At 29.4% G+C, this 12,870-nt stretch overlaps 1 protein-coding gene across 1 annotated transcript in view; it reads left to right on the forward strand.

Annotated features, from left to right (window-relative positions):
• LOC111029772 (phosphoglucomutase) overlaps positions 1-11,344 on the forward strand; it is a 21,341-nt gene extending 9,997 nt beyond the window's left edge. Inside the window, exons 2-11 of the mRNA XM_022308930.1 lie at positions 5,299-6,005; positions 7,983-8,145; positions 8,248-8,366; positions 8,431-8,587; positions 8,749-8,939; positions 9,509-9,663; positions 9,722-9,832; positions 9,902-10,226; positions 10,353-10,511; positions 11,207-11,344. Coding sequence (XP_022164622.1) covers positions 5,769-6,005; positions 7,983-8,145; positions 8,248-8,366; positions 8,431-8,587; positions 8,749-8,939; positions 9,509-9,663; positions 9,722-9,832; positions 9,902-10,226; positions 10,353-10,511; positions 11,207-11,272 — 1,683 coding nt within the window. The 5' untranslated portion in view covers positions 5,299-5,768 and the 3' untranslated portion in view covers positions 11,273-11,344. The remainder of the gene's footprint in view (positions 1-5,298; positions 6,006-7,982; positions 8,146-8,247; positions 8,367-8,430; positions 8,588-8,748; positions 8,940-9,508; positions 9,664-9,721; positions 9,833-9,901; positions 10,227-10,352; positions 10,512-11,206) is intronic.
• The last annotated feature ends 1,526 nt before the right edge of the window (positions 11,345-12,870 follow it).

Below are 12,870 nucleotides of genomic sequence, written 5' to 3' on the forward strand. Positions count from 1 at the left end.
TTAAACTTCAAAGCGTATCTGGTCTTTAGGACTTAAACTAAATACGGTTGCCATACTACTATTTAGAAAATTGATAAATCCTTGTGACGCAGTAATTATTGTTTCTAGTCACTAGATGTAATTGTGTTAAATTTAAAAACACTGTTCAAAATTCAAATATATAAATACTAAAAACTAGAACTATTTTAATATTTTAGATTATTATTTTATTGAATTTGTGTACTTGTTTTTAGTCACCTCAGTATTTTTTGTGCAGACACAAACATACCTACTAGGGCTGTAGCCAAGATGGGGGGAGGGGGCTTTAGGACTTAGGCCCCCCTCTAAAATATCAAACTTATTATTCTCGGTAGTACCCTAGCTCCAGCAATAAAATATTGTACCCCCCCCCCAAAAAAAAAAAAAAACCAACAACTAAATCTGGCTACGGATACCTACCTAATGATGTATATAAGACATAGATATTATGAATTATTCATAATACCATAATACATATTGCATCCTTTGACCCAATATCTTTGGCTTTTGTTTTTAACGTATCCCTTGTGATGTCGCCAACCACCATAACAGATCTATGAAGGCTGCAAGTAAAATATGACATCAGACCCAATACTTACGTATACTAATAAAGTATTAAGGAACAATTAATAACAAAATATTTAGTTGACCGTATCGACACCAAAAATCACTTCACAGTAATGAGGATGGTCATTGTCAACTGAATATTTTCAGATAAATTATTTTTTAATTGATAACATAGAGCACTCTAAACCCTGCATTGTATATTGGTTTTTTTACTTAATTTCAAATAATTGTTAAAATAGTTTGTAAAAAAAGCTTAAAACTTTTTTTTTTTTAATACTTTATTAAGTTTGAGATTAAAATATTGAAAAATGGATTTCAATGCGGGATGTATAAAATTTCCCTTTATTAATTAAAAAAAATCAAAATTAAATTTGGTTGCTTCTATAGAACAAGATCATTATTTCTGAAGTGTATTTTATTTTTATATCAACACCGGCTGCCTTATGCATTATTTCATTTAGAATATACCAATTACCAATTCCTTATATTATATATTTCAGTCTTCAATAATAGATCAGTAGTATGCTTGGTCAGCAATCAGCATAGTATAAATGCGTTTAAATTTTGTGTTATCAATATTAATTAAAGTAGCTATTATGTTATTTTTTTGCTTTTGTATCTACTAATATACCATGAAAAATAATTTTTTTCCTGTACATTCGTGATCATTGCAACAAATCCTCATTGGAATATAATTTTCTGTGTCGACGTGACTTTTTGATCCTATATTATTTATACCAATATACTTACTTGTTATATATATATATTCGTTATATAAAGACATAAGTATAATCGTGTTTAAACCATCGTACATATATTAATTATTAGCTATTATGCAGATAACGCCTCTAAATCTGATTCCAAATTCCATCGATCAGCATCCGTCAACCATGTACATAATAATAATTAATCATTGTATAACATAATAAGTCAAAACAAAAAAAAGATTTGCTTTCGTTACAAGTTGAAAGGTTATGAATTTAAAAATGTTCACTTCCATACTATATTATTGTATTATAATTTATTACCATATATTATATAATTGTGTGGTTTTAACTTACCTACCTGGCAGTTTACCAACCTACACAATAATGACCTATTATACAAGTATAATATTATGTGGTACAGTAATATCTAGCTATGTCATATTTCTTCTAATTTTTTTAAAAATAATTCTATATTTTAGCTATATTTTATGAAGTTCTTGAGTGTTATCAAACTATCAAAGTGGTTTTCTATATAATCTGTGTGTTTTGGATTAACGCATTCGTTCATATTTAAATAAATGTCTAACACAAGATGGATGTATCTAATACTATACTACTTTAGTCTATTAATAAAATATATTATGTTCACCACTTTCATAAACTTATCTATAATGTAATTATTGTAACTATTAATATTGCAGCAGGTGTACTAGCTGTGTTTTATAACCTACTTATATTATTATACTATAATAGGAATATATTATGTAGTTAATCAAATATTAATGCATAATGCATAATATATTAATATAATAGTATGTATATTTTATATTTTATTTAAAAATATTTTATAATACTTATAGGGAGATAAGTTAAATTTAGTATAAAAGTATAAAAATAACGCGGTGACATTTAAAAGAAAAACTAAATCGTTCTATGCAAACAAATTGCAGTTGATTCTCGTCAGAAGTTTAGGCCTATTTATTTATATTAAAAGAAACTTACTTACTATTATATGGTTTTTTTAAAAAAAAAGATTTGCTTGTTTAGCTATTCCCTATAATATTAACAATGAAATACTCTTTATAACTAGTTTTTCACACAAGGAAATTTATCGGACAATATGAATGTATGATGACGGCATGATGGGAGTGGGGTGTATGAAAGGAGGGACATTTATAAGTACTAAGTAGTGCTGGACTTCACATGGTGAGAACTGCTTAGGGGGTTCAAAAAGCGGCAGGGGGACAAGTAGATAGTTTTTTACACATTCTGAGAATATATTGTCATTATGAAGTTGGATAATGTTGGAGGGATGGGAGTGAAAAAGTTCTGATTTTTTTTTGTCAGTTTTAAACCAAATTTCATCTGCATGGTTTTTTATTAGTGAAGATATTTATTTCAGTTAGATATTGGCGAGTTGCTGTCCAGAGAGAACCATAAACAAATAAATATTATATTAATAATATAGGAATCTTAAATTTTGCTACTTTTTTTTTTATACTTTGTGTCTTTTTTAAAGTGCTCTAGTTTTAGTTGTTACTTTTTGTGGTTTTAGCCTTCAGTTGAAATATAATTGATAATTTTTAATTTTCTCCTCGAGATTGTAAAAATATTATTCTGATTTATTGAATGTAATGAAATAACGAAGACCTATTACTTTATATACTATATAGTTTATACTCTCTATAGGTACATTAATTATTTTTTCCTTATAAGTTATATGAGCAGTCGTTGACTTAAAAAAAAATATGCATTTTATTTTAATAGGTATTACTTTTATGGCTTGAGTAAAACCAATGGTAGGGACCTACTAGGTAGTTACTAGTTTCTGAATGCTTTCGGATACATTGTTAATATTTTTTGTATCAAATATGGTATGAAATGAAAAGAAAAGAAAAATGTTGAAATTCATTATAATTGCGAGTATTGCGATATATCAAAATATACACTTTAATTGGAAGAAGTCATACATATTTTACTGATTCAGCGAAACACCAAACTTTCTAATCAGTTCAATAATCATTGTACAGTAAAATGCGTCAAAACTTGCTATGGTTAATTTAGGTACCTGATAACGTGGATATTGAGTAATAGTATTCGAGAAAATTGTTTGAAGAAAAAATATTTATGTTATTCGTATGTGCTAATAATTTGGTTCGATATCTTGACATTCTTAGACCACAGACGACAGACTTATGAAAATATTGTATAATATATTATGATTAATATTAGTAGAACGTATATTTGTATTAGTTACTAGTTATTACCTACTCTGTGGTTTAGAAATGGCTGTGTTGTATGTACCATTGTTGTATTGTTGTCTGTTGACTGTTGTTGTGGGAAGATATAGTACCTAATACTGGCTACTAACTACTGATACTAGATAGATAGGAATTCAGTAATTAATAACTGTGGGACTACAATAAATCGCTAAGACTTAATTTATTATGAATTTTTAATTGTAAAGAATGTTATCAGATACCTAATTACAAAAAATGCAAAGTATTTTATACAACTGAACAGTTGTACTTTTGATCATTTCTATATTTTAGAATAATTTAATTTTAGCAATTTATATTATTTATTTATTCGTACGTATGTCATATTATGATTTATTATTTAAATTAGTGTAGGTATTACTTATTACTAAGTAAAGGGAATAGTTATACATCTAGTGTAAAATGTATTAAAAATGTATTTTTATTAGTAAATACTAAGTCATTGTTTGTTAGAATAATATAATACCTTACGTCATCCTCATATCAAAATGTGCGTTACTCTTATCTGGAATATAATAATACAACATTCATCAATATTCAATAAAACTATGAATTACATTTTAACATTATTTCTGATGGAAGGTGGAAACGTCAAACTTTGTTTTAATGTCAATTTGACCTCGAAGATATCATTAGTGTTCACTGTCCAATAATTAGGAAATGTTGAGATTTAACCTAATTATGTTAATTTATTAATTGTTTAATGAAATAATGTTGTGTGAGGTATGGACAGTACCTATGGTAGTATTATCATCACAAATTTCATGGGAATAAATTTAAAATCTAGGGAAACGCATTAATAATAAGACTGCAATACGTACGTGATATAATTATTTAGTTTATAGATTTATATAGGTACATATATGTATAGGATAAATGACATTGAAACAATTTAACAATACCTAGACATGGAGCACGAGCGTGTAGATGAATCTCGTCGACTTTATATTAGCTTATATGTGTACTGGTATTTACTATAATAGTATAATAAGTATACCATTGTATTTCACCATTGTAGCATTGATTATTTATACAAATAATGTATATTTTAATGTATTAATGTTGTACTTATTGTTATATTATCATTATAACTTTGTATGTATTAGTGTACGGTACTACGGTGTACCTATAAAGAGTCTTAATATTAAGTATACATTGTGTACCTACTACCTACATTAACATCGATTATAGATTGTATGATAGACATTTTGTACAATCAAGCTATTGTTCAACACAGTGCACGTGATTTCGTGCCATGCTGTTTGTAGTATATTATCATCTCATTTTCATAGTTCAATTATTACACTTTTCCAATAATCCGAGTGTCGCGACTCGTGTCTCGTGAGGCGCAAACATAGACCCCCTTGACAGATTTAATACGAAAGAAAATGAATTGCCATTAAAAAAGTATTAAGCTGCATAACTTGTTACAAGACGATAAGAGCAGTTTACGACAAGCCCATTTCTTTTGCCCAGCATGAGCAGACTGCGTGCCTGCGTTTCTGATTTTGTTTCATAGCTATGTTATCGCAGAACTCCCTGGGGAATGGGGCATTCAATATTGAACGATATCTAAGGGACGGCAGTCGACAATGTCGAACACGTTGTGTTATTTAAATCTCAAGTTTTTGTAATTAAATGTGCGCTCATTAGTCATCTAATCTAAACGTTGTTTATTCCGGACCAAATTTAATTTTACACTCATCACAAGTCCTTTTGGATTTCAGGAGGAAATGCTTAGCCGATTGGAAGTACTAAATTCGTTGCTTTTCACTACATTGATTACCTTATTGTGAAAAATATGTACGATTGAAAAATATGGTTTGTGAAAATAAGTTTTATGAGTGGAAAAAACTTCCAAGCGATTGGGAAACTGTGTAGTGTGTTGTACGACAACAGCGAGCAACAACAACAAGGCAGCGGGCGATATTGTTGTTAAAAAAAGACGTCACCGCCAACCTTGAATGTGCCCCCTCCACTGTGAGCGGCGTCGATCAGCTGTCGGGACGGCGGCGTGCGCGTGCCGAGCGCGCCGGAGGACGACGGGACGTTTGCTGTTCACGGTTCACGTTCGCCGCTGTCATTCCGCACTCGTTGTTTCTCTGTAACGGACGACGGCCGATCGCTTCGTCTCCGTCCGCACGCTGCATCCGAGTGCACCGGTGTTCTGTAAAGTAGTCCCAGCTCGTGTCCCGCCATGGAACCGGTGCTAGTGAAGACCACGCCGTACGAAGGCCAAAAGCCGGGAACCAGCGGCCTGCGCAAGGCCGTCAAAGTATTCCAGCAGCCCAACTACACGGAGAACTTCGTGCAGGCCGTGCTCGGCGCCGTCCAGCCGTCGGCCGCCGGCAGCACTTTGGTGGTCGGCGGCGACGGCCGGTTCTTCTGCACCGAAGCCGTGGACGTGATAATTAAAATCGCCGCTGCCAACGGGGTATGTGACGCGACCGTAGAATAATAATATATTAGGTACTATAGATTAACGCGGCGTCTGGACGGAAAGGCGCCGGGCAACACAATTTTTCCCCGCCCAATGTTTATAAAAATTATTATTATTCCTGCCTACACCGTTGAACCGTCGAGATTTCTGAACCTTTTCCGAAGCACCTAGGTGCAGTCAGCCGGCTAGTTAGGTACCCACCCACCAACCCACCACCCACAGTTAAATTTAGTTCTTACTACCCTCCCGCCAAACCAACACTGCACACTGTTGCTTTTTGATGACACTGTAGGCTGCTCACAGCGGTTGTTTGTCGGTCGTAATATTAATTATTACATAACAGGCATAGACGACACCCACCGAGGGGATTTTTTGAACCATACATTTATGTCTTAGAATTAGTAAGTTGTAGACGTTATAATATTCTTTATGGTTTGTTCGTCCTATTTCACGGTATGACACGACATGTTAGGTTTTATTTTTAAAGGTTCGTGCCGTTTACGTACGTAATCCTAATAATATTGTAACAGCGAGACACGAATTTCGTCGTTATAATATTAATGCACCGAAAAGTATTATTAGATAGTATATTACCGAGCTATGCTTGATACTAGAAAACGTACATTTAAAAATAAATGTAAATATTAATTGCCCATGTACCTAGTAAGAAAGCTTTTTTTTCATTTTTTGACGTAGTCGTCCGAGTTTCCGATTATTATATTATTATCAATATCAAACCCAGAATACAAGCAGAGTTGAAATTACTGTTATTCAATATTATTTTTTTTTTGAATTATGAATTGTGAAATTTCACGATAAGCCAATAGCGTAATACACGCATTATCAGCAAGGCTCTGGCACTATGAATAAATTATGAGTTTATTATCTAAGTACAATAAAGATAAACCTCTAATATAACCTTCTCCTTCTCCATCGATGCCGGTGAATTGCAGGCAATGAGAATACCTATAGGCGGCTGAACATATTTAATATTATTGGTATAGGTACTTGGACGAAAAATGATTTTCGGATGATTTTATTATATGTAATTATAATATTTAATCAATGATATAATATTGTATTGTGCATAATACGATCAATACGTAAATACTACATAATAGTGTACGAAACAATTCTAGGCACTTGCGTATTATAATATTGGTATTTACATGTATTGACATTGTGCATATTTGATATTGGGTCCCTCCCCACACTTAAATGATTTTGAATGGATTCTTATAAAACCATATTCGAGTTTTCTTGAGATATTTTTTAGTTCCCTAGTTAGATATATATCATATATATTATAAAAAGCTCAAGTCTGCTCTCAACGATAGTCGATACCTACTGTACCTATGGTTGTTATTGTATTGTTGACAATATTTTTTTAAAAAAGGATTGTTACCGTGTTGGTAATAATAAGAAACGTGATTATACAGTTTTACATTTGTGTTGATTATTTTCGAAAAAATGCCTACCATATTTTGTAATAAATTATTATTGATGGTAAATCTACCATATTAAAAATAGCTATTCAATTTGTTCATCGATAAGTTTGGTTAAATAATTAATGTATTTGTTATGCACATATTGTATTTTAATCTAAATGTTTACTCAGTGATAAATTTTTAATTATGTAAATAAATGGCTGAAGTTGACTTTCAATAGTCATAGATAATTATAAAATAAGTAGGAAGCAAATATGTATTTTGGCTTCTTCATTTTCTCTTAAAAGAATTAATGAGACCAGTTTAATGGTAGTCTATAAATAAATCCTAATCAAAATATTTATTTTTAAATATTAAATATGAAGTTTACTAAAATCATACTAATGTACCATGATAGTATAGCTAAAGTATTGAACAGTGCTCTTAAATATGAAATTATAAGAGTAGTACCTAGTTATCTAGTGTAAGTTTGTTTGTTATATGAATTATGAATTTAAAAATTTATTTTTAATTTAATCTTCAGGTAAAGAAATTAATTGTTGGACACAAAGGAATTCTATCAACACCAGCTGTGTCCTGCATCATTCGAAAATATAAAGCAACCGGTGGCATAGTACTTACAGCTAGTCATAACCCAGGAGGTCCTAACAATGATTTTGGTATTAAATACAACACAGCCAATGGAGGTGAGTTCTACTTTAAAATTGAAAAAATCATAAGAACCATACTATAATAATATTGTCTAATACCAATGTTAATATTATAATTGTTTTTTTTCTGTTTTAAAGGTCCTGCTCCAGAATCTGTTACAGATGCCATCTATGAGTTAACCAAAACTATCTCTTCTTATAGTATTGTACCAGATTTGAAATGCTCTATAGATTATTGTGGTTTACAATATTTCAAAGTATAGATTTTATACAACATTTATACATAAACTTGAAAGTTACATGTATCTATTTTATTTTTAGGTTAGTGGTAAAGAATTTGAAGTAGAAGTCATTGACTCTGTTGTGGATTACCTTCAGTTGATGAAAAGTATTTTTGATTTTGATGTTATTCGCAAGTTAATCCAAGGGTCCAATAATAAATCTCCTTTTAATATTCTTATTGATTCAATGAATGGAGGTAATAAACATGAAACATATTAATTTTCATGATCACAATCTAATTGTTTTGATATATTTTACTTTAATTTAAATTATAGTTTTAAAGTCAAAATTTTATCTGATCTATATTTTAGATTTGTAATTTATTTTTATAAAAAATTAAAAATACTTATATTTTAGTTACTGGACCTTATGTAAAGAAGATTTTTATTGAAGAATTATGTGCACCATCAAATAACGCTATCAATGTGGTACCTTTAACCGACTTTGGTGGAATTCATCCAGACCCTAATCTCACTTATGCTTCAGGCCTTGTAAAAGCATTACAAGAAGGGGAGTATGATCTTGGCGCTGCTTTTGATGGAGATGGTGTAAGTTTTTGTGGACATAATATGATGATTTGAAATGCTATAAAATAATAGAACTAAGTGTTTAAGTATAAAATTAATTTAAATTCAACTAATAGGTTAAATTCACTGAACCAAATTTAGGGTGTTATTTTTCAGGTTTAAAAGTAATTACAATGCTATACTCTGTTCAAGTTAAGAAATGTAGTTGGTGCTGATAAAGTCAGACAACATCCATTTGTCAAAAAAATCAAAATGTTATGATGAATTGCTTGTAGGGCTGTAGTTAACATTGTATTAACCCTTATGTGTTGAATGTTTGTGATATACGAAACTTTATTAGGGCTAGCAATTTTTGAGGGTATTTAACTCCATCAAATAATTGATCTTTAATACATATTTTGGAAACTACTAAATAGAATAAAGTTAGAATATTTTTAAGTTGAACTATTTAATTGTAATCTATATTGTTTGAGGTTCTATAGAAAAATGTTTAGTGATATACTTAGGACTTAGGTTAAAAAAAACTTCATTTGTTACCTGTAACTTGACATATTTTTTACTCTATTTGAAATTTACAAATTTTATTTTAGGATCGTAATATGATTCTTGGCAAAAAGGCATTTTTCATCAACCCAAGTGATTCGTTAGCTGTTTTAGCTAATAATCTGGAATGTATTCCTTACTTTAAAGTAAATGGTATTAGAGGATTTGCCAGAAGTATGCCAACAGGTGCAGCTGTGGATAGGTAAAATATTTTTTATTGTCTTCACAAAAATATATTTTAATTAAAAATAATAATGTAGGGTGGCAGCAAAGCTAGGAAAAGAAATTTTTGAAGTGCCTACAGGTTGGAAATTTTTTGGAAATTTAATGGATGCAGGTCGTTTGTCACTCTGCGGTGAAGAAAGCTTTGGGTAACATTGAAAAGAACTAAACATATTATCAGTTTTATTCACAATAGTTTTTTTAAATTTTACTTTTAGAACTGGTTCTGATCATATTCGTGAAAAAGATGGTATATGGGCTGTTTTGGCATGGTTGTCAGTTTTGGCCAATACTGGAGAGTCTGTTGAGACTATACTTACTAATCATTGGAAAACTTTTGGACGTAATTACTTTACAAGATATGATTATGAAAATTGTGAATCTGAACCTTCTAACCAACTAATGTCAGATTTGGAAAAAAAAGTTACTGATCCTGCAATTAAAGGCCAGAAATTTATTTACGGTTCAAAGGTTTATATATTTAAACAAGCTGATAATTTTGAATATTGTGATCCAATTGATAAGAGTGTCACTAAAAAACAGGTAGGTCAATTTTCTGTAGAGCCTAAAAAATGGTGATTAGGAGAATAACTTAATAACTTAACTTTATAACAAAAATCAAAATAGAATATTGTAATTTATTGGTGAATTTATATAATTTATAAACAGGGTATAAGGGTGTTATTTGAAGATGGATCCAGATTTGTGTTTCGATTAAGTGGTACTGGCAGTAGTGGTGCTACTATTCGTTTATATGCTGAATCATATGAACCACCAACATCGAATATTTTAGAAGACGCTCAAGTGGCCCTTAATCCTCTAGTCCAAGTATGTAACACTAAACCAATTTAGGTAGTAGGTAAAGTTGCATTTCACGAAAGCAGACATTTATGATACCAATCAATATTTTATAAAGACAATGTGAAATAACAATTCATTAGGTAGTTAATTAATAGTAAATACGAATTATGTACACTTGAAAAATAATATTGTAAAAAGTAATTTATAGTAGCATAGCCAGGATTTTAAATGTAGGTTTCCAAAGCAAAAAAAAAAAACCAGCAACCTTTTTATCATCTGAAAAATACAATAAAAAAAAAAAATAATAAAGACAAAAATTATAACATTAATATTGTCAATATCAAACAAATTAAAAAGAACACCTCTATGACAATTTTTCAACTGTTTTATACTGATTATCTGTAAAAGTAATGGCCTTAGCACGTTAGGCACAAAACATTAGTTTTATATGGAAATTGAAGAACGATTAAGAACACATTTAGGTACACATTTTTTTAGCCATCACTAAAAAAAAAATACTGTCCAAAGTGTCAAAGAGTTTGTTAAACACTGGATTAGATTCACTGAATTGTGCATTATAGGGAATTGTTTTTTTTTGTCTTGAGTATCTGATGTTCAGTATTGTAAAATCTTAAACTCAAATGACTGCTCAATAACTATTTTTATTGAAAACTAATTATGTTTAATATTTAATTATTTATTTACATATATTTAAATTACAGATAGCTTTGGAGATTTCTAAATTGGTACAATTTACTGGACGTACTTCTCCAACTGTGATAACGTAAGGATCCTGTGTTTCTTTATTCAGAATGAATTGTTTAGTTTTCTTCAAAATTTTTCTTGTTAAAAGTTCTGTGATTTTTAAATTTAGTATACTAAAACAATTTATTAGTTAATATATGAATATAGAAGTAATTTATTTAAATAACAATATAATTAAAGTAATTTCTATTTTTAAATTATTGAATAGTAAATACTTAACGAATAAAACATTTTTAATAAATACATTATATTTATTTTAAGGTATATGGATAATATATACGTCATTTATAGAATTATTTATAAATTATATAAAAAAAAATATTCATACAAATTTAAGTATATTACTGTTAAAAACAATGAAAATATTGATTAATAAAAGTTTAAAATATCCTTCTTCTTACCCAATTTATATTTTTTAGTTGTTTAACACATTTATTGTATTATGTTAACTCTTGTTGTGATTTTAATTGTATTTTGTTATTAGTTATTTATATATGTATACATATAAATAAATCCGTAGACCATGTTCAGTATGAAAAACATGAATTATCAATAATTCATCATATCTGATTCATTTATAACTATCATATTATGTAAATTATTTGGGTGTTTTGTTTTAACAATATTTCAATACAATTATAACCATGTACAGTTGTATTGTGAACTAAATCTTAAAAATTTGTTTGTTAATACAGTTATTAATTTGTAAGTATAATCTTACTCTGAAACTTAAAAAAATTAGGTGGGGTTACCTTCGAAAGTTTTTGTTGATGTTGTTTTTGATCTGTAAAGGGTAATTAAAACTCTTTAACCAGTTGATACTGCCAATAGCTTGTGGAGTCTAATTTGCCCGATGGGATTTTAAATGTTGACTCGATTAATGTTATAAATTATTAATATAAACATTATTCTATTATAAACTTTTAATGTATCTTAGGTGTGTACTATTGTGTATAGCATATTTTACAATTATAATGGCTATGCACTGTATAGGTTAAATAATTGTAATAGTATAAATGTGATATGTGAAGATGTGTAACCATATAGATTAGATAAATAGATTTGTATTACTGTTTACTTAAAAGGATGTCGGCGCACTGTTGGTTTTCTCTATCTAATCAACCCATGCACAACATGACAAAACCATTTTTATATTGTTAGATTTAATATTAGTGTATACTTATTAGTTATTATCAATGTCAAACTTGTATTTGTACATTAGCTTTTTTACAGTATTTTTATGCAAGTTATAAATAAAATGTTATGATTTAAAAATGCTCATATATCACAGAAGAATAAAAACACCCAATGATACTATCACAGATAATTGGATTATGTTCTAAACTTTTATACTTGAAAATTGAAAAATTCATCTCTCCAAAATTGATTATGCTGAACACAAATATACTATGTTAAGGGGTCTAGAGAGATAAAATAAGTAGTGCGCTGACATCCTCTTAACTTATTTTGAAATACAACAATATGCTGCATCTGTGTCATTTAAACAATAGTTTCGGTTAACAATTTGTTCTATTAATAATAATAAACTACATTTGCATGTGACTATTTGTTTTATAAATTAATAACAATTAATTTAGTCTCCAGATCTCTATAATATGAT

This window comes from Myzus persicae, unplaced genomic scaffold (genome assembly GCF_001856785.1).
Source record: "Myzus persicae strain clone G006 unplaced genomic scaffold, MPER_G0061.0, whole genome shotgun sequence".
Classification (NCBI taxonomy): domain Eukaryota; kingdom Metazoa; phylum Arthropoda; class Insecta; order Hemiptera; family Aphididae; genus Myzus; species Myzus persicae.